This window comes from Dermacentor silvarum, chromosome 11, assembly GCF_013339745.2.
Source record: "Dermacentor silvarum isolate Dsil-2018 chromosome 11, BIME_Dsil_1.4, whole genome shotgun sequence".
Taxonomy (NCBI): domain Eukaryota; kingdom Metazoa; phylum Arthropoda; class Arachnida; order Ixodida; family Ixodidae; genus Dermacentor; species Dermacentor silvarum.
Window position 1 is genome coordinate 53,012,609 of NC_051164.1, and position 22,798 is coordinate 53,035,406.

The window sequence follows — 22,798 nt, forward strand, 5'->3', positions numbered from 1 at the left end:
TCAGACGCGGCTGTGCTCCAGAATGTGACCACTGCTACTGGCAACACAGATTGCGTCGGGCAGAGAGGCGCGGCCGTGCCACTCAAAAAAAAGTTTCTAGTACACTGAAGTATTGAAGTTATGCATTTGCATTACTTCAGGAATGCACATAAAGACTCCCTGAGATACAAATGATGTTGAAAAAGAAAGTACTTGCTCAGAACTACTCTTGACTACTCTGACGAGAGTCTGAATGGTATTCACAACTCTCAGGAGCAAGAAGGTACACACACACACACTTCCGAATTCAGGCTGTTGAGCATTTCAAGTTCACTAAGCTCAACCACTGTGCAATGAATTCAGGCATGCTCGGATGAAATTGGATTCAAAGAAGCCCCTTACCTTCAGTGTCTTTATGGCCACAGGCACGGGAGCACTGCAGTCACGCTTGGCGGGTAGCATCTCTCCTCTGTACACCTTGCCAAATGCTCCTTCACCCAGTTCCTCATGGAAACGGATTCGTGCAGCTGATACCTCTGGAGCCCTGTTTAAGGATTGCAGAATGTTAAGCGCTGGAGGAAGCCAGGAGGTTTAAGTGAATATCAGTCTCTTTTTGATTGACCTAAAGACACTATTCAAGTGTGCATCTTCACATTTAGCAAGGAAGGACAAGAGGCAGCAGCGCTTGACACTGCACTCCCACCTGGGATGACAGTCGCGCACAAGCTGTGATAGTGGAACAGAAATGTAGACAATGTAGACAAGTAAATTACGAACAAGACAATTAGGGACAAGACAAGACAATTATGAAGACATCAAACTTTCAGAACACTGACGAAATGAACAATATATATATGCAGAAAAGGACAGTATATAAGAGTGCTATTATGCAAGGAGAAAAGATGGTTCTTTATGAGATTCGAGATGTGAGTAACAGGCCAGGAATAATTGACCTATAAGAGTGCTGTTTCTTGGCCAAGTTGGAATTACATTCTGGTATGGGTTGCGCTTTCTAAGACACGGACACAGGAAGGTACATGGATAAACAACCGGAGCGCTCCCATTTGTTTATCTGTGTGCCTTCCTGTGTCCATGTCTTAGAAAGTGCAACCCATACGAGCAATTCATCTCATTTTCATTTTATTAGTATTTTCAAATTTACAGTTTATAAATGTATGTTCAATATTTTATTTAAGAAATGTAATCTAATTTAGCTTATCTGGAGGAGCACTATATGATGTGACAAGGAGCTATTTGCATCAGCGTTTAGCACATATGCTCCTTTAAATAAAAGATAGTTCTTGGTCTTCATCTTTGTGTTGTCTTTTCCTTGTCCCGTCATTTAGCACTCCTCCAAATAAGTTGCAAAATGTACCAACAAGCTCAATTTTCAACCCTTCTGCAACCTAATGTAGCATTTGTGAGCCGTAGTTTGTCCCAGCGTTATTACTTCTATAAGTGAAATGTTTAATCATGTACGGTAATTGCTGGACGTAAGCAGCTGCTCATTTAAACAGCGACATTACCAGGACAGCAAACATCAGTTGGTTTACACAACCTTAGTCATACTATTCTGTTTGATAACCTCTTGGAGCAGGTTGCAGCACTAGGCAGGACCGATTTTCATTCTGTTAGTGAAAATTTCTGTCATACAGTAGGCATAGAAAGGTGTGTACGTGGACATATGTGCACGTACACATTTTTCTCTATACCTAACTGATAGTCTGTGAAAGCAACAGACTGGCTATCAAGTGAGGGTGGGTGGTGTATGACCAGAATAGGATCATATGCAGTAATAAGATTACGGAATTTGCATGAACAGCAGTATTTCACACAGTACAGAGCCAAATCGAGAGGTTCGCTACATGAAAGCCGCATTCAACAAGAAAATACCTTCGTTATGTCCAATGCTTGTTGTAAGCATGTATTTGTTACGTGTTGATATTGATGAGAAATAATTTCAAGTTACTTCGTCATATCTGATCATTGGTTATACTCGCGTTCGGTATGTCGAGGTTCAACTTAATCGGCAAGTGGCTTCTATTATGCCGTAGTTTTAATTGACTATAGTAAATGGCCCCAGCATTGTGTCATAGAAGTGAAATAGAAAATGTGATGAATAATTGCACTCTGACAGAATGTAGAAGGTACAAAGAAGGCTCTTAGCACAAAACTATTTGATGTATCCCAAAGCAACATAAAAAAGAAACCTTGCCTTGTTGGCCGAGGCAGCAGTCGCCCCAACTCGAGGTTCTGTTGGGCAGGCCCTCGAAGGGCAGCTTTTCCAGCAAAGCTCTTGGCTGAAGGTGGCGGTGACGGCTTTGCACGGCGCCGAAAGCATGCTATGCCCAGCAAAAGGCCAATCAGGGCCACAGTTGCTATGCTGGGCAGCAGGATGTACAGCCACAGGTAGTCCACTGGAATTTGAGAATGCACCCGATTGCATAATCACAAAATTATTTGAGTAATAATTTTTGAGCAGCAACTCTTGTCAGTAGGCAGTGATAATGGTGTCAAGAGAAGGAGAGAGAAAGGAAAGGTAGGAAGGTCAACCAGACATGTGTTTGGTTTGCTATCCTACACAGGGATGAAAAGAAACAAAGAAGCAAGGGGGGAGGAACTAGCAGTGCAGACTAGTGTGGCTGTTAGTCACGCCTACGATCGGTCGCTGAGGCCAATCAACTGAGGCCAAGTAACGCCCACATTGCTTTGTCAACCTTGAATGCATGGGGCCATGGTCCAAGATTCTTTGTCTCGGGAAAAAGTCTATGATCTAGCCAGTTTAACATAGTTTGAACGTCTTTCATTGTCATGTGAATGAGAAAACACCACTCATGTTCAGTTGCCTCGTCACAGTTGCACGAGTCATCCATGTGTATTCACCATTCCAATAATGAATGAGAATTACCCACCCCTAACCAGATGCATCACAATAAGGCTGCACCACAGTGGGAAATGTGTGATGACATTTTCAGGCCTCAATGGAAGGGTTACGTTTGTGGAGACGACAGCTTGAAAAATTTGGGGTGTTCCAAAAAGTTTGCATCTTGGTGTGGGCAGGATCATCTGCAAGGTCAACACTGATCAACCATTTGAAGAATTGTACACTTACTTCAAATACCTGCTCTAGCTTGGTTTGCGGAGCTCACATGTGCTGCCATTTAGATATCTGCCGACATCACGGAGGAAAATATTCAGGAGTGTCAACTTGCCTGATAAGGCCATCCAACTAACTGTCCTGCCATTTCAAGCTTCATGGTGTACCACATAGGTGGCACTGAAGTTTAGAGCTCTTACCAGCACTTGTGCCTTCTCCCAAAACCGACAATACTGCGAGCTCCCAGTGCACCAATAAGGCTCCCGCATACTTCTCTCTTACTGGAGGTACTATATGGCACACATTGTGCACAATGTTTAGTTACTATGAGTAGTAATTGAATTGAAATCTTTTCTCTTAGTGCCCTTCTAGCATGTTGACTTTTCAAAGTTGTGCCAGTTGTGCTTACTAATATGCACGCAAGCTAGCTTCTTTTGACCGATGGCTACAGCACCCTCTAAACAATGTTGTGCTGCATTGCTGCTGCATCGGGCAGCATTGAGTTCTAGCAGCACTGGTAGTGACATGCCCTGAAACTTTCTTCAACCAAAGTTTAGAAACGTTTTCGTTTTGCATCAGTGTCCTCGCCGAAAGGGAAAAAAAAACTACATGCGTCGATGATTGCTGCTTCCAGCACCTTTACATTTGCAGCTTACTAGAACATGGTCTCTCCTCAAATCCACGCATTAATCTAGAACATGGTCGTTGAAGTTTCACGTTTGTGTGCCCCAATTCAATGAGGCATTACAATATGGTGGCACTGATGCCTTCACGTCTCCAGTTCCATAGACTAGTTCATGGGCTTGCCAAAATGCTGCTATGATCACCGATAGTTTGTGTGAACAGAACAAAAAAAAACATAGGGGTGGCTTGCACTAGTGGGGCAAGGCTAAAGACACAGCGGAGTTGATCGGTTTCTAGCTGGTACTGGCTATACGAAGTGATGCTAAGTTATACGAAGTAATGCCAAGTGATGCCAAGTTATACAAAGTGTATAAGCATTTCCTCGTGGTCCGTGGCATCGGGGAACGCCTCGCGAAGCACTTGCAGTTCTAGCACACGTAGGGGAAGTGGGGCGAAAGCTATGCAGTGTGCACAGTGTACGGGCGGCGCATAGCAGACGACACGCCGGGATGACGTCACGGCGCATGCGCAGTAGCGCGCAGCTGGTGGGCGCTCGGCCGAGCCGCCGCCAGAGGCGCCTGCTGCAGTCACGGACACCGCGAGCGTTCGGCGCTAATGCGGGGAAACGGAGAAGCGCGGATGGCGTCGCAAGCACTACTGCGCGTTGCCTCGTTGGTGCTGCTACAATTTGTTTCTCTCTCTCGCTCTCATTTTCTCTCTCTGCCGAGCATAGCGCGCGACGCTCCGCGAGGTGGTTGCTAGGCAACGCAGTGGCATGCGGCACACATTACGGCCGGCTTAAACAGAGCCGCTGTTAAAAGTTGTGAAAGGACTTTGCTAATATAAATGTATGAATATACCTATCTGTGCAATGCTGTTGCGCCGTTTTTAGGCGCGGTTTCTCGAAAACAACAAGGTGCGGGAGGGAGTGACCCCAGTGAGGGCATGCAGCATCGGTGTAGGACACTCACCGCACTTGGGGATGTTGCAGATCTCCTTTTTGACGACGGCGCCCGAGGTGAAGCACCAGGGCTGGCTCTCCATGCCGCCCGGGTTGCGGCAGTAGTTGTGGCCGCCGACGATCTCCGGGTACTCGGCGATGCGCGAGAACAGGATCTGGTGCGTCCATGGCTGGCATGGCAGCCCCGACACCGTCTCGGCCACCACGCCGCGGTAGTCTTCGCCGCCGTGCACGTAGCAGCCTTCCTCTGCGATTGATCGAATGGCCGGTCAGCGCGATGTGCCTGACCCAATCGTGGTAGTGAGAAAAAAAAATCTACGAATTGGCGCCTAATGACTGCTTGACATGTTTCTGCGAAGCAGCGGCATTAGAGGGACACTAAAGCAAAACACTAAATCAGTTCACACGGACAAAGCATTCTTTGGACACTCTGTTGTAATTAATTTCGAAGCAATGGGTTGATTACTGTAGAAGCGAAAATGAAGGTCAGAGTTTACATTTTTGAATTCCGCGCCGAATCCCTAACGCCGGTACGTGACTGTGGCGTCACGGATTTCATAATATTTTTCTTTTTTTTTCTTTTTTTTGTATTTAGACAGCGCTGGCTCGGGCAAGGTTCCCGAAGCTCGCCATGTTCAATCTTTGGCTCTTTTAGAACACAATGTAATCTATCTTTAACGCCAAATAATTAGTCAGGTCCTAAAGGACGCTGTCAAAATTCATGACAGCGAGCTGGTGCGGAAAGTTCAAGGAAGCGTCGCCACCTGTCTTTTCTTACTGCCCTTTTTCTGGCTTACCAAGCGTCTTATGGCGCTGTTTTTAATGTTGTAGAAGAGTAGTTTACTGATACGGAAGAAATTAGTTTTCTCTTTAGTGTCCCTTAAATTACCGCTCATCTGATGCTGCGTTTTGACAGGTACTGAAATCTGAAGTAAACGTGTTTTTTTTTTTTTTTTTTCTGCATCCCGGCGCCGTATAATGCGGCTGCCGCTTCCGAGAGTCGAACCCGAGACCATGCAACGCCACCGGCGCTGCATGAGCTACCTCGACGGCTGCTGCGATGCCTCTGCAGTCATGAGCACCTGCCGCGGTAGCTCAGTGGATGGCGTTGCGCAGCTGCAGAGTACGAGGTCACGGGTTCAAATCCCGGCCGCGGCGGCCCTATCAGATACACCCGTGTACCGTGCATTGGGTGCGCGTTTAAAAAACCCCAGTTGACTAAAATTTGAAAGAACGTACTTAAAATTATTTCCGGAGCTGTCCACTACGGCGTCCCTCGTGACCCACTTCGCAGTTTTGCCGTAGTTTCGGGACGTTAAACTTCGCGATTATAATTTTCAACTTCAGTCGCGAGCGCGAGTCGGGAATGACAGGTACTTCCCGCTACTACATTCTAACCCGGATATATCGAAATTGTATATAACGAACAGCAGTAAAAGTCCCTAGAAAATTTTTGTATAAAATTTTTATTTTATACAGTGTAACCCGGATATATCGAATCTGAACGGGATCACAAAAAGTTCGAATGTAGGTATTTCGACATATAAAATAAAAATTTTATAAAAAATTTCAGAGTGATTTTCCTGCTGTTCGTTATACACAATAATTCGTTATATGTGGGTTCAATATATCCGATCGAATTTCCCTCTATAGAACGAACCTTTCTTTCATTCACCTTCAGATTGGATATATCCGGGTTCGACTGTATACGGCACCCGTGTATGTATATATATGTATATATATATATATATATATATATATATATATATATATATATATATAGCCCATCTGCGCGTGCGCAGTGAACGCACCTTTGTTGACGTCGTCGGTCTCGCGGTGGGGCACCCCCAGGCGCAGGCAGGACTGGGCCTCGGGCGACCCGACGGGCGGCAGGTCCTCGCACACGGGCAGGATGTTCTGCTGGCCGATGAGCGGGTGCCGCTTGGCGATCGAGTACTCCATGCGGCACAGGCTCTGCTCCAGGAGCTCGCACTCGTCGCGGCACACCGACCGGGGCTCGGGCGGCCGGTCGGGCGTCGCGCCCGGCGCCGGCTCGCACGGCGGGAACACGAAGAAGCACAGAGACGGGATGGCGTACTTGTGGCACGTGGCCGATACGTCCTGCGGGGCACGTCCGCCGAAACGGGACCGGATTTAAAGAAGGGAGAGGGGGTGGGCATTTGCTACCCTAGCCGGAGTGGGCAAGGGGGTAGTTCGATCACATCGCGCGACACCTGGTAGCCGGTGGTTCATGCGAGTATTGGAGGTCTACGTGCGTGAGGGAGCACTGACATATCTTTTTCTAAGTTGCTAAACCACTACTACTACCTTCTCGCGTGTAAAATTAATGGACGACACTTGGCTGGTGTGAAAGTTTGGAAAGCACTAACGGAGGTGTTGAAATTTGATTCTAGAGCTGGATTCACACGACGGGACGAATTGCCGATTCTGTCCGCGGACGAACTCCGATGAACTCCGATCAGGCTGAAATGCTGTATGGTCGCCGACCACATTTGCTGATATTTTACAACGGGTTCAATGAAGCCTTCGGAAAAAAGATCAAGCGCGCGCCTTGAACACGTCAAATGCAAGCCGCACTGAAGAAATTCTACAGCATACGTACGACTATATAGACGTGAAATGCAAGGCGTGTTGAAGAGGATCTATGCTAGAGAGTTGTAGCTTTGTACATTTCTGGGTAAAGCGGCAACGCTCAGCCAGCACTGTTGTTACTGTAATTGCGGCTCACCTGCGAGGTGGCGATGACGGTGAACGCGGCGGCCAGCTTCTCTTCCATGGCGGCTAGCGTGGCCGGTGGCGGTCGGACGAAGACGCTGCGGTTGCCGAGGTACTGGCCGCACGTCACCCCCTGGTAGATCTGGCAGCTGCCCGAACTGGAAGACGTGACCAGAGGCGGTCCCACGATGGGCAGTTCGTTGCCGGGACTCGCCACGGGACTGCGCGGAGGAAAGAAAAAAAAAATGGTGGGCGCAGTTAAGTCTACTGATACACTATAGCGGCACGGAGGACCGCAAATGTACAACTACCATTACGAAAAAGTCGGCAACGTCAACCTTCAAATCAGGTTGTGCTAAAGGCTCATTCACACTAGGCCGACGTGACGCCGATTTTGGTCTGCCGACTGTTGGCCACAGCGTTATCCGTCCTGTAAACTGCTGTCGCCAACAGTCGGCAGACCAAAATCGGCGTCGCGTCGGCCTAGTGTGAATGAGCCTTTAAGGTTTATATGCCTTTTGGCAATAACCGGAGGAGACAAGTCGAAAACGGGTCGGGAGACTTGGAGTAGGCGATGACATGAAGAAAGCTTTATACAGTATTCGCAAGCTGTAGCATGGAAACGGCACACATATATAGCTGCCTAATAGCGGCCAAATAGATTTCGGAGCCCATCAGACCGACTTCAAGCGTTTCAAGCCACCCGACGATGGACCGGGTGGCTTGCCGGTCCATATCGTCGCGCAGAACAACGCAGGGTGGATGTAATTTAATTTGTCAACCGCGTCGCATTCCTTCGAGTTGGGAAACAACCGAGTCCTTCAACGCTGGCGTCCCTTCACCGTTTCGCGTAGAGCAAGGCAGCTCCGAGTCATTAGCGCTGGGCGCCGGCTGGGTCCTTCACCCCGTCTTGCGTAACAGGGCTGCGAACCTCGGAGAAATTGAGCAAGACTTGAGAGCGGGCTAGTTTGCATTCCGTGACTAATGTATTCAATGACGACGTGTCCTGTCATCGTCTCCCTTCAACTTCAAGTTTATAAGAGCTCAGAGAAATGCGCGCAAGTTTTAAGTCGCCGCGATGAAAGCTCGAAGACTTGTGGCAGGCCGAGTGAAAGAAAGTAATCTTGAGAAGCTGGATTTTTTTGCGCGCAGGCTCGAAATGCCTGACGTAGTCGAGATTTTTATAATCAACGTCATCGGCCAGGCATGCAGTTCGTGTGCCAATAAGTGTGAATAATATTTGTAATCCCTCGGCTCACTTGAATTTCAATAACTCGCCCCCCTCCCCGTGTGCAGGGTAGACAACAGGACACATCATAGCAGACCATTTTGTCTTTCTTTCTTCCACGTTCTATGTCTGCTATTCTGAGAAAGAAAAGAGAGAGAGAGAAAAAAAAAGCTGTGTTCAAGATTCAGGAATGCATGACGTTCTATGACATAGTACAAATGCTGTATTCGAAAACTCTTAATTTTCATGCATGAACCCAACAATCTGGCACGTGACAAAATTTATGCCTTACGCGCTCTATACAAATCGCCGGGCTGTTTTGGCAAATCCGAAAGCAAGTGACGTAATTACAACCGCGCTTCAGAAACACGGAGGAAAATAAATGGGCGGCTGAGTGCACAAATATTTGTGCCTCAAGAACGTGGACACAAAATCGAGGAAAAAGTAAAGAAAGTTCGCGAAAAATTACAGCGTAATTGAAAGCGTGAACAGACAACCAAGAGTCATTGAAAAGAAAGTGAGAGAAATGGAGACATTAAATTAGATGCAAAGGTTAGATGAAAAAAAAGAAAAACGACCATGGAGATTCACAAGTATATGGCAAGAAAGAAATCGGGAAGGAATGTCTGCACGACGGGACAAAGGGCAGTGCCTTCTGTTCGAGGCACGAGCTGGCTGCTTGAGGACGATAACTTACCGGAGCAACTATTCGCAACAGGATGAGGCGCGTGCCTGCTGCAGCAAAAGTTCCGAGACGACTCAGCAAATCGTAATATGGAATGCTAAGATATTCTTCACCCAGCAAGACCCGTAGGGAGCGTCCGTATTACTGAAGCACAGGGATTCAAAGCTGATGGAAGCATTAACTGGTCAGCAGTCAAGATAAGCAAGAGACGTTTAAGAGTATTGGTGGGATAAAGGCAAGAAAAATATTGATAGAACCGGAGTCGTTACAGGTAACTGTACAAGGTAGATGAAGAGCTGTTAAGAGGCAAAATACTAGACTGCTATTGATGCGTATAGCTCAAGCAGGCTGACTATTTGCCTCCTCCCTCCCCTCTGTTTCGAATGGGATGCCAATACAGATCATCATCAGCAGGCAGGGAGACACGCATTCCGGTAATCGGTGGCGTGTCGGTAAGTCAATGCGATACGCTTCTATAGCATGTTCGTGTAAACGCCGTTAGTGTTCGCCTTGCGGTTTCGTGTCCGTTTCAAACAGCTCTTCCTCGCGAAGCTTTGTAGGAAAAAAGAGGGGTCACAAATTCGGGGGAAAGCGACGATCACGTGAGCTGCTCGGTTCACGTGAGCCGCGCGGGTCACGGTTGACCCGGTCGCCACTTACGGTCGGCCCTCACGGTAGCAGATGTTTTCTCCCCCACCCTTGAAGGCGTTGTCTAATCTCCGCGACGACCAGCTGTCGGAGGGGGGCTCATATGCGTTGGGCAACATCCGCGCCGAGTTCCGGTCGAACGCCGGGAGTACGTTGAACGCATTTCGAGAGATTCGAAACGCGCGCACGTTGTTGCTATTCGAGCGCCGTTTGCAGAGTTATTTCGTTTCACGGGGATTAGGTTACGTTACTGCTTTGGATGAATTCGGCGAGTGTAACAGCATCAGCCGTCACGATGTTTGTTTGCGTCCCCGAAAGATGTATTTTAATAGCCAGCAGAAAGCGTCAAAATCTCCTGGGTCCAGCCTGTGGGCATGCATCCGCAGTACTCAACCCTTCCGGAAGTATGCAGACCACAATGTATAGACGAAAAAAAAATTGACTTTTGTCTATAGTATATAAGTGTACTAAAGCGCAGAGTTCTACATATAGTTTGAGCGTCCGAATTTATCGTTATTATTATTGCGATATTATTATTATTCTACTCGCCGGCCGCACTGTCTCTTATCTCCACACGGCTCTGACCTTTTCTATGCGCTGTGCATTCGCCGCTCAGTTTCTGTTGAAGCGATAGACTGCACGTACCTTCGCCTGCTGCGACGTATATGCGCTTGCTGCCAGCGTTTTGACAGTCGTCTGCGGTCATTCAGTGTGATCTATTCGTGTTTGTTTGTGCGCGCTCACACCACGCTTGTTCATTCAGTTAGTAATAGTCGGGCCACATTTTCCAACGCACGCTACACATGCAATGCTGCCCGGGTCGGCAGTGCAGCGCTACAGGTGTGTCCCTTCGCACGCGCTGCCCACGGGCAGCGCTTCTCATCAACACCACCGTTTCACACGCGCCTTCTCGTGGTCATCGAGTCTCTCTTCATGTCGGTCTACTTACGCAGCAGCACACCTGCTTACTTAATCAGCTCATGTTTACTATATACAATTCATATTGCTACCAAAGCCGCTCACCTTACTTCGTATGACATTGCTGTGTTGCTATCGCGTTCATTGCTTCGCCCTTAGAGCGAAACTGTGATATTTTTTATTTTTGGTTGATTAGCTCGATCCTCTTGGAGAAGTACATGCATTATAAATAATGCAGTCACGCTGTGAATCGATCTGCTGTCGGAGGCGCGCTCTGGACACGAGAGGCGAAATCCGAAATCCCGGTTTCTCCGCTCGTCCGAGCGAAAGCAGCCGTCAACAAAACGGCTCGCGTACCTCAGGCACAGTGAATCATAGCGGTCGTATACACGCCGCAAAAAGCACCCCGGCGCGAGGAAAAGCGAGCGCATCTTCCGGCGAGAGAAGTCTCGATCAATGCTATTGTGTGTGACTCGCTTCCATTCTCGGAATGCCACGGCCGCGCCAAGTGCCCCATTGCCGTTATACGCGCTTCTTTTCCCGTGACGCGTTTCCTCTCTAATCCACGAAAAGTGAGCCGCAAGGAGCTAGATGATGTTCACTGAGCGTTGCAGCGCACTGTCTCGCGTATATTATAAAAAAAATGGTAGCGCACGGAATGCAAGCAAGCACGCTTTAGTGTCGGTTGAGAAAACGCGCTGTTACACGCTTTCTCAAAACTATATTACAGTTTTATTTCGGCTCATGCTGCGAGCGTTTGAGTGTTTGTTCGGGTCGTATATGCAGTCGAACCCGGATATATCGAACCCACATATATAACGAATTATTGCGTATAACGAACAGCAGTAAAATCCCACTGAAAATGTTTGTATAAAATTTTTGTTTTATATATCGAATTACCTATATATCGAACTTTTTCTTGTGATCTCCGTCACATTCGATATATCCGGGTTCGACTAAGTATCGAACCCACATATAACGAATTATTGCATATAACGAACAGCAGTAAAATCCTCTTGAAGATTCTTGCATGAAATTTTAACAGCGGATCTGTTTAAGACGGCCGTAATGTGTGCCGCCTGCCACTGCGTTGCCTAGAAACCACCTTGCGGAGCGTCGCGGGCTATGCTCGGAAGAGAAAATGAGAGCGAGCGAGAGAGAGAGAGAGAGAAACAAATTGTAGCAGCACCAACGAGGCAACGCGCAGAGGTGCTGCCGACGCCATCCGCGGTTCTCCGTTTCCCCGCATTAGCGCCGAACGCTCGCGGTGTCAGTGACTGCAGCAGGCGCCTCTGGCGGCGGCTCGGCCGAGCTCCCACCAGCTGCGCGCTACTGCGCATGCGCCGTGACGTCATCTCGGCGTCACGGCGCCCGTACACTGTGTGCATAGCTTTCGCCCCACTTACCCTACGTGTGCTCGGACTGCAAGTGCTTCGCGAGGCGTTCCCCGATGCCACGGACCACGAGAAAATGATTACACACTTCACATAACTTAGCATCACGTTGTATTAGTTCGTATAACTTGGCATCACTTCGTATAGCCAGGACCAGCTAGGAACCGATCAGCTCCGCTGTCTTGTGACTATAGCCACTAGTGCAAGCTACCCCGATTTTTTTTTATTTTATATCGAATTACCTATATATCGACCTTCTTTGTGATCGCCTTCAGATTCGACATATCTGGGTTTGACTGTATTTCCAAGTGTTCAAATGTTCATGTTCTGACAGTTCGAACAGGGTTTTGTTGTGTGAATTGCGTGCACGCCCTCCCCTGTCATTTTTTCTTCTGCGTGATCGCCGTGATTCACGTGTTCTCTGACGTGTTCGTTATCGCACCCGTGCTTTTCATATTTCCGAGTCAATATTGGTCTAGCGAACACACATATACCCACAGCTGCACCCATATACCCACAGAACACACAGCTGTAAAATGCCGCTGAAAATTTTTGTATAAAGCTTTTATTTGGTATATCGAAATACTTATATTGAATATCCAGAATGACACCAGTTTGGAGATGTGCGCCATCAAACTCGCCGTAAAAATGCGCTGTTGGTCCACTTACTTTTTACCAAAATGCTGTTTTATACATTGAAGCACAAAAGTAACTTGAACGCCCATGTATTTCGTCCCGAACTTTGGGAATGGGAAACAATATCCCCAAACTGGTGTCATCCTGGAAATTCATTTCAAGTGGATGCGTCTTGTAATCTCGCCGGCTACAATTCGTACATTGCAGTATATATCGTAAAGTAGTTAACTAAGAAGTTCAATAGTCAAATTTTCTTACTTAGTTCAATATGTGTTTCGATTTCTCGTGCTACTAATGTCCGCCACTTCGAGTAACCCAGCTCAACGATAAGAATTATGCTACCTGCCACAGGCGATTTTTAAAAATTCCGTAAAGCTTAATTTTCAACACCCTGTATATAAATTTTAGAACCGATGCTTCTTGGTTCTTACATCCTTAGATTGTGCCTACGTTCTCGAAGACATCGTATATATTTTTCTTTTTTTTGTGTGTGTGTGATGATCAGCAACTATTTTGTCAAACATTGTTTAGCTTTGTATAACTACGTGATATTTCGTGTTACAAGAGCTCGCCGATTACATATGCAAGAAAGTCCCAGCGCACGTTGCCCCTATCTATAGGCCCCTATCTATACTCGTATAGATAGGGGCCTTCTTCGTCGTGCAACTATATATTCCTATATATAATTCATGCATTTACTTTATATTTCTTGCTACTGCACTGTAACCACTGTCCTAACTATTGCCTGGTGGTCCTACACAGTGTTAAATCAGCAAATACCATAATTCATGCGCAAGCCAGAGAAAGGCACTGGACGCGTAAACTCTTACTGTAACTGCAAGGCAACCGAAAGCTCGTTTCTCTCACCAAATGCGATAGTGTAAGCTCTATACCGCCACTATGCAGTACGCTGTGCACCGCGTTAATGTATTTCATATCGCGGTGGCCGTGCGGACTGCATTGTATTATCATACAGCCGAACCGGGATGTATCGAATCTGAAGGGGATCACAAGAAAGTTCGATATATAGGTAATTGGATGTATATAATAAAATAAAAATTATGCAAAGATTTTCGAGGGGAATTTACTGCTGTTCGTTATACGCAATAATTCGTTATATCTGGGTTCGATATATCCGGGTTCCACTGTATATCGCACACTTAAAACTTGTCAGGTGGCGCCCGGGCGGTGCAATTTGCCGGCAACTGACGCTTGTGTTGGTCGCGGACAACTCTCTGTGGCAGTGAAGGCAAAACTACCGGCGCGCAGCTCCTGCAGCTGTGTTATACTGCGTGTATTTCAGCAGCGTTTGACAGCGCTCTTGGTTTCTATGAACGGACACTGAATCAACGTCGCTTCCACGTGCGTCGACGCAGGAGAGAAAAAGCCGGGAAATGAGTCAAATTTTACGCTCGGTGGTGTATTTTGCCTTTATTGTTGTCAATCAGGTGTCAATGTTTTCTCTTCCCCAGCTGAAACTAACGCGGATGAGAATATGGGCATTTTTTTTTTCAGGAGCGCTCGTGCGCGCGCGCGCGCTTTGTCTTCCCTTCCTTCATTAGTATAGCTATACTAATGAAGGAACTTCTTCCCCTTCATTAGTATAGCTATAAGGCAATACTCCTTCAATACAGGGAGTATAGCTAAGGCAACACTCCTTCTCCTACCCCCTTTGCGCATCTCTTTTATGAGGGAATACCGAAGACTGAACAATGTACGTGCATCTGCCAGATTCCCAGGGATTTAATTATTTAGTCACAGCCTGCAAGCTTTTTCCGACACGTACCAGAACATTGTACTATGCTGCAGAACTCTCTCTCTCTCTCTCTCTCTCTATATATATATATATATATATATATATATATATATATATATATCCACTTCATAATACACTACGACGCTTCCTGGAAGCTCATGAACTCCACTCCGTGATTGCGTTTAAATAGGAAGCTTTTAGCTCGGGGGGCACTTATCTAAATTCATGGCAACGGAGAAATGTTTTTTTTTTTTTTTTTTTCGGCAACCGCTGCGCCGATTTGCACGAGGCTTATGGCATATTTAAAAGAAAACGTCAGTCTATAGTGACTGTTCGAAGCAGATTTCTTTATTTAGGCCGTCAATTGTGCTAACAAAAATTTTTAAAAGTGACCAAATTGAAAACACAAACGACCATAAAAAGAAAACTAATGTATCCAATTTACAACTCTAACTCAGCAATAAAAAAACGATATCAAAGTTCTGTACACTGTAACGATACATTTGAAGCGGGCAAATTGATGTATTGCATACCGCTTTGAAGTATATCACTAATCTGTGAGTATAACCTTTGCAAGATCCTTGTGAACATTGCAACAAGTTCATGTAAGCTGTAAATTCATATGTCAAATTTGTCCGTCTTAGATGCTCTAGCAGACGAAGTTTATAGAAGTGCGATATCTGTTTTTTGGTGCACGGTTACAAATGTGTAAACTTCATGCTTTAATTTTGTTTAAACTGAACAGTTTTCGCCAATCTTTGTAAAAAGTTCCAAGCACTAAATAAAACTTTTCTTGTTAAAATCACTGTATTAGCTAAACTCCCTCCCTCTCTCTCAAATGCCACAAACTTCATTCAAATCGGTCGAGCGGTTGTGTCCCATAAGATCATTTCTGCGCCTTACATGTGCATTTGAACAGGGAAATTGGAGTTGGCCCCGAGCTGAAGCTTCCTCTTGAGTCATTAAGCCACAGTATTAGCATAATAATAAAAAGAAACTATGCATAGGTACCATGCCTGCAACAGGCAAAGAAAATTCAAGCACGCAGAGCAGACAGAAAACAGCCTCAAAAGCCACCACTGCATGGATATAGTGAAGCGCCTGCAATGACAACTGGGTATAGATGTCGGGAAGTGCCAATCCATGAGCCCTGTACAGAGGTTCCGAAGGGTGTAAGAAATCGCCTATGCAGCATAGCTGGCTTTGTTGTATATGCTACTCGGCGGCATACCGGTGCTCCAAAACTAGAACGCGTGTCTGTTCAACTGCTGCTCTTTACATAGACTCAGGCTGGATTGATAATTCAACATTTTCGAGCGGGGACAAACTTATTTATTTATTCATTTACAGTACCTCTAAGGGGCCCTCGTGCCAGGGTATGACATGGGGGGGGGGGGGGGGGGGGGGGGGCACGAACTCGTGCATGTAAAGTACAGCACTAGCGCTCGAAATACAACTATTAATACATTGATTACAGTGGAAACATGAAGTGTAACTCAAACATGAAATATACACAAGAAATAAGACTACATGAAATAAACACACACATGAAATAAACAGATATGAACAGGGGCTGTATTTATTTATAAAAAAATGTTTTCTTAGTGAAGCTACACTGTATTCATAACGCTCGAGTTCTTTGTACGATTGGAAAGGCGAGCGCGAATGCTCTTTTTATTTTTCTTCTGTTTAGTGTTCCGTTAACCAGAAGGTATACAGCGTTCATTAATATAACTTAGGGAAAGTTTTTGGCACATAAATACACAATATCAGCCAAGGTTTCTGCTTCTGTAACGTTGGAATAAATGTGGTAAGTGAATCTCGCGCATCTCGCGCATCTTTGGTAACTTCTTACATAACTCAACCGGAGGCCCTATCTGTCTTTGTTATAAACACTATACCGAGAGCGTCAAAACTATATACCCGCTGTTTTGGCGCGAAACCAAACGCGCAACGTGAAACACTGCAGCTATAAACTGCGGTGTAAAATTTCTCTACATGTATATCTTCAAAGGATGCCGCGTTTCGCTGACTGAGAACATTTGCCTGCCGATCGATATCTCGCCAGCGTCGCTGCCGAACACACCAGGGGCGTGTCCGAAAACTCGCAACCACTTAGCGACGAAGATGACAAAAATAAAAAAAAATAAAACGCCTGTAAAGGCAACTTCTCCGCTAGGCGCCCGGGGCAGCTCATAAAGCGATGGGCGTGTTCCCGGGAGCTGTAAAGCCAGTCTAGAAGAAATTGAAACGTGGCGCATATCGCTAGCGTGTTATTACTGTGCAGTGAGACGCTTTAAGCTCGTCCGATTTGCAAACGCACTATACTAAATACGACTGCTGTGTCAGTGTACAGAATGCGAGTACCGCGAAATTGAGTATACTGCTTGGAAGCTTTCTTGCGAATTCGCTTGTAGACATTCTTAGCTGTTTTAGAACAAAGCGTGAGTTTATTCACTGTACGTATTCGCTCTGCGTTGCACGGAATTCGAAGCAAACCAGCGTCATTCACTGTACCCAACTGCTCGGCTTACGTTAGTGATGGGTGTTCAGTTGCTGAGACAGTGCACAGAATCAGAATTGCGTATAGTGTTCATGCACTCAACAAAAATAAAGCTGAACGAGCGCGGTCCGACTTTATTTATCTTGTTTATTGCGACCGACGGCTATTTACGAAGCAGCAGAACGTTAACGGCAACAGTTTATGCAGCCAGTACGAAAACAAACGTGCGGGACAGTACTTATACGTCGATGTCATTTTCTGTGACCACGCGCCCGCGGCCGTCATCTGCGCGACAATCTCGACCGTACTCGCGTCAGATATAGTGTCTGTTTCTGTCATTTTACCTGGCCTCCACCGTCACGTTGTCGTCGGCGGTGGCACCGACGTCGGAGCCGAGCGAGACGTTGTTGAGGGAGCGGTCACCGCCACCGGTCGCGACTTCGGCGCCGACCGGGGTCACGGATTCCAGGAGAAGCACGCAGCACAGGGGCGCCCAACAGAGCAGCACCGCGAACACCGCGCGCCGACGCCTCTGCCGCGCTCCACCCCAAAGCGCTGGCGGATCGGCGGCGCGCCGGGAACGACAACTCCCACAAAATCCCTCGGCCCCGTCGACGACGACGACGACGCCAGCGTCGTCCCGAGCACGACGCGAGCGACGGACCGGCACGCGGTCTCCGCCGCAACACGGGCTCCGACCACGCGCGCCAGCCACGGCTGCGGCAACGGCCATGGCTCCCAGCGTGGTCGTCGTTCGTCGATGACACCGCCTCCGAGGCCGCTCGCTACTGGAGCCGACGCCGCCGCCAACAACACGGCGGCGGCTGTGGAGAATCCGTGAAGCGCTGCATGAGTCTCCGATGACAAAGCGCCCGGGACGCAGGTTATGGCCGGTGTGCGGCAAACGTGGGGGCCTGTCTGGGTGGACTGCCGGGGAGAGCTGTCGGTTGGTCGTCCGGCCCCCGTGTTTGAGCGCTCCAGTAGTCCACCAAGCGTTGATGGACTCTCTCTTTCTCTCTCCCCCAAACCTGCGCTCCACGCTTCGGTTGGAGTCCCTCTCTGTTCCCTCGGTTCGTTCTCTCTTGTCAAACGGGAGAGGGTAGGTAGCCAGTACTACGCTTACTGCTCAGTCGAAAGCAGTTCTCTCTCGCGCACATCTCGTCGCGGTTTCGTGCTTTTTCTTCATCGCGTGCGCCCCTTTGAAGACGATGCCGCCACCGTCAGTGTTTTCTTCATTCGTGGGATCAGTTTTCCTCCCTCGCGAAGGGGAGGCGGGCGTGCCCGCTGAACCCTCCGCTGCCAACCCGGCGAGCTGGCGGTCCTTTCAAACGGCCGGCATTCCTTCCCGCAGCAGCCGCCGCCGCTGCTTCGGAGGGCCGCGAAGGAAAGGGAAAGCCAGCGGGGTAGATTTTTTTTTTTTTTTTCGTGCGCCCTCTCATCCTCCATCGCACGTGCTGCGATGATGCATCGTCGGGTGGCAGCGGTGGCACGGAGCGGACGTGCTCCGATGCGAGAGGAATCGATGGGGGACTTCCCAAGGGGCGCGAGTGATCGATCATTCCTCCCTCCAAGCTGTGCGCTCGGCGTTGTCCGCGCCCGTCTTATTGCCCCGTGGATCGGTTTCAATAGCCGCTTGTTAACTGGCCGCGTTGTAACCTTTAACACGTGTGAACGTCGCTAGCGTGACGTTCCAAGAGTTTTCGATAACCTACGGGGAGCAAGTTGAAATGTTTCAGTGAGCCGTTTTCATGCACGGATAAGGCGCTTGCCCGAAACACGTTGCCAAATTTGGTTGCGCGCAAGGCACTATATAGAGGTAGCGGAAGGAGTGAGTGCGGAAACGTGTGAAGTACAATGCGTAAAAAGCAATAAATAAATAAATAAAATAAGAACATTGTACCGTTCGTACAGACGAATGAAGCGCGAATTCCTTCGAGAGCAGCGACACCGACGGCGTGCTCTCGCATTTGTGACCTTTCCTGTCGATGCAAAACAACCTCATTTATTTCGCGTACACATTGGACCCGGTAAACGGCTTAGTGTCTTGAATTGGTTGAACAATGTTCCACAAACGCACAGGGAGCTGTGTGCTGCAAGGTGGCTACACTGCCCTTCATTAAATTGGCATGTTCTCTGAAACGGTGATTTATACGCTGTCAGTTTGGCTCGTGTAGCAATGGCCACATAAATGAGGCATTTCGTATGCTTCGTTGCGGCAGCATAGAAAAAAAAAAATCCTGTTGTTGTATCACACTTTCGCTGCCAGTTATTCTCTCTGTTGGCTTTGACGCGCATACTGGAGTACTTGCTTTTTGCGGGAAAAACAGAAAAAGGAAAGAAATCAGCTCTCATGTTGGCTTTCTCTGCTACCCTTTATTCAATGTGACACTTTGCACGAATTTTTCAATCTTGCTTTTGGATGGCCTTTTTCTGTTTTTGACCGTTTGATGTCTACAGGTAGACATTTAGCAACATCAGAAAGCAAAATGTCGGCAAGCAGACAAAAAACGGTCGGAACATTCCACATGTGCGCATAGTTATTCTTTATCTATCTATAATTAACTAAACTAGGGTCAACGCTGTCAAAATGCACTTCTTCACGGCGCTGTATAGTGCCAATACTTCAAGACAGCAGCCCGCTCTTATTTCGTTTTTTTATATCAATTATGGCTCGCTAAGCCTCTTCATCAATGTAAGACTGCCTGTTCAGCTATTACAGACGTGTCTGATCTAATAATACAGTCCAACTAATCAACACTCCTCTTTAGTGTTCTCTACAAGCCTCACGAATCGGTCAAAATCACTTTCGCGGCGTTTGCCGCATCCCGATACCCGATCGACGCATTGAGGCCAGCCAGCATCTGCATAGTTTTCGGGTGCCCGGCACCCTTTCCACTTATCGTGCCGCCCACTAGCTGGAACGCGCCCTGAATTAAATTCTCTTGAAAACTGTAAAGCAAGAATAAAGGTTCCACATACATTCTACGGAAGCATAGCACACGTGTCACAAAGGATGAGCGTCTGATTCTCCAGCACGTGTGATGGAATCCTCGGCGCTCGACCTCAGAGGCCACCGTTTCATCAAACTTGAAAAGCTCCGCGGCGCCGGTCATAGAGGCCACACTTTCACGTAGATGCTCCATGGCTCCCGATCTCAGAGGCCACAGTTAGCAGTGCGTGGCATTTAATGAGCTTGTCCGCGCGGCGTAGAGTAGCCGAGCGGCCCTGATACATCTCCGAGGACCGATGACGCGGGTGAAAAATCATTTGAGCTGAGTTGGGAAATTGCTTTTCCACATTACCAGAAAGAAAAATAAGAAAAATAAAAAAAAGCCACTCTCGCAATGACTGAGAGGCTTGGCAAGGCAGGAAAGATGCAGAAACGATAGACGGCTGGCGATGCCGCCTTGAAGTTCCCGCTCTAACTCGCCGTGACGTCATGGATTTTTGACGACGTCAGCTCGGACAAAATTTCCTATCGGTAAAGGTGGACTGCATTGTATTCTAAAGCAGCCAAAGACTGAACTTGGGAAGTCTCGAGAACTGCCAGTGAGTCACAAAGACCGAAATGAAAAAAAAAAAAAAAAAAAACTTTGCAATGCGTGATGTCACACTGACCAATCGGCGCTAGTGTTATCACGCGAAACTTAAAGAAACAAAAAAATGGAATTGCGATGTTCATTTTCGCTTCAACCTATCTCCGCGAGGTTAACGAAAGTTGACTGTTGAAGGAGTACGTTATAAGTGTATGCTAATTAGTGCCTCTTTGAACTTCGGGAATAGTTTACCATTTCTCCCCGCGATCCAATCATCTGTCGATCGGCCTGCACCGATTCCCTGCCGCAGCGGCCGCGTTCTGATGGGGAGGCAATGTAGAAACGCTCGTTTACCGTGTATTGTGTGCACGTTAAATATACCCCAGGTGGTCAGGATTAATCCGGAGGCTTCCCACTACGACGTGCTTCGTAATCAGGTAGTGGTTTTGGCACGTAGAACCCCATATCATTTTTAATCATCTAATGGCAGGGAGTGGAGTGGTCGCATGCGTTCTGTAAGCGTAACGAATAATAAAGCTAAACCCAATCTTCGCTTTTGTTGCTCTTTATGGTGGCTGATTCGTTGAAAGAAAAGAAATGCTACGCAGAACTGGTATTCTCTCTTGAATTTGTCTTGAACCAAATGAATTCGGAGCGTACTTGAGTGCCATGTTGTTGATGCAGCACTGTCGTCGTCCCGTTGAGCGTGTGAATGCACCCAAACAGATTAACATCGGCTATTCCTGACATAGTTTAGTGGCTTTCCAATAGGATGTGGTTCTGCAGCTTCGGTTGGCCTGATTTTTTTTTCGAGATAAGGTGACAAAATAGAAGCACGAGGGATGTCAAGAAGCGAGATGGCGACCTCTGATGTTACGTAGTGTGAAGGATGGATGTCGGAGTTTATTACGAGTTTATTGCAGTCCTAATTGTTACTTTTGGGACGTAATGTGAACGGTCGAAACATTTGTCATGTGCGCAGGAACTGGCGGTGACGCAGCTGTCTGGTACCGTGCCCTGGTGATGGCCATCACAGGTAAGCAAATGTAAATTTACAACGCGGCTTTCCACATATTGTCAACTACGGATGTGCATGCAAATAGCAATTTTTAAGACAGAATCGGAATCCAATAGTGTTCGAAGAATCAACAGCCGTTCTCGCCATTGACATAAAACGATGTTCACATCCTCGTATATCCACGACGTTAGCAAGTTTCTGCCATTACACTGCACGTATGAAGCGCTGCTTATTGGAAAAATAAATGGAACATTAGGAGGGGCAGATAAGCAGTTTATTCCCATATGCAGGACTCAATTGTGAGTGCGAATGATTGCAGGTTGGACGGAAAAGCCTAGCTCGCTCCACTTCGTAACTTTTCGTATTCTATGCCTACTTTTGTTCCAATGCTATGCTAAATTGTGCACAGTAGGCGATGAAATATTTTTATTTTATTTATTTACAGAATACCCGCGTCGCCTCGAAGGCATTATCGTAGGGGGGGGGGGGGGGGGCAGTTAGATAAAGAAAGATATGTTAAATCATATGTTCGAGAACTATACGTATTAGCGAATAGTGCCTGTTTGATTTGAAGAACGAGACGGATATGGGCACTTTTCGATTCGTTATTCGAAAGTTTCGAATAGTATTCGCTTCATCCCTATTGTGAAAGCTCGAACACATCCGCTCCATCATGTACACCCCTCCTGACTTGCTTCCCTCACCCAGGGAGAGAGAGAGAGAGGTGACGTAACGCGGAGAGAAGTAGCTGCCTGCCGGCACTGGTGCTGCCATCTGTGGGACGCGTCGCCAACCGTAGCACATTTCTTTCTAAAATTCGTTTTCTCTCTCTCAACTGCTCCTCTCACCGCGCGCGAAGTACGAATCGAAAAAAATTCGCCCAAATTGTTGCTCCCGGCGCGCGATGCTCGATTGCTCTCCATTTCGAAGACGCATTGCGCCGCTAGTTGGTTTCCGAGTGCGCTTCGACTGTAGTGGAACGAACTCCTTTCGGGAGGCCGAGCGCACATTGGAGCCTCGCGCCTGCCGCGGAGCATTGGGAGAGGAGGGAAAAAATTGAGACAAAATTGGCGGCGGCG

General features: G+C 47.4%; 1 protein-coding gene and 1 long non-coding RNA gene across 2 annotated transcripts in view; one reads left to right on the forward strand and one right to left on the reverse strand.

Moving 5' to 3' along the window:
• The window catches only part of LOC119433687 (uncharacterized), a 103,761-nt gene that overhangs the window by 40,969 nt on the left and 39,994 nt on the right, over positions 1–22,798 (forward strand). The window contains exon 4 of the long non-coding RNA XR_007464516.1: positions 21,684–21,737. This is a non-coding gene — a long non-coding RNA (uncharacterized LOC119433687). The remainder of the gene's footprint in view (positions 1–21,683; positions 21,738–22,798) is intronic.
• LOC119433688 (tyrosine-protein kinase transmembrane receptor Ror) overlaps positions 1–22,798 on the reverse strand; it is a 556,232-nt gene that overhangs the window by 5,233 nt on the left and 528,201 nt on the right. Inside the window, exons 9-13 of the mRNA XM_049659380.1 lie at positions 7,411–7,618; positions 6,473–6,782; positions 4,672–4,908; positions 2,195–2,396; positions 382–523 (exon numbers count right to left, since the gene is read on the reverse strand). Of these exons, the coding sequence (XP_049515337.1) occupies positions 382–523; positions 2,195–2,396; positions 4,672–4,908; positions 6,473–6,782; positions 7,411–7,618 (1,099 nt within the window). The remainder of the gene's footprint in view (positions 1–381; positions 524–2,194; positions 2,397–4,671; positions 4,909–6,472; positions 6,783–7,410; positions 7,619–22,798) is intronic.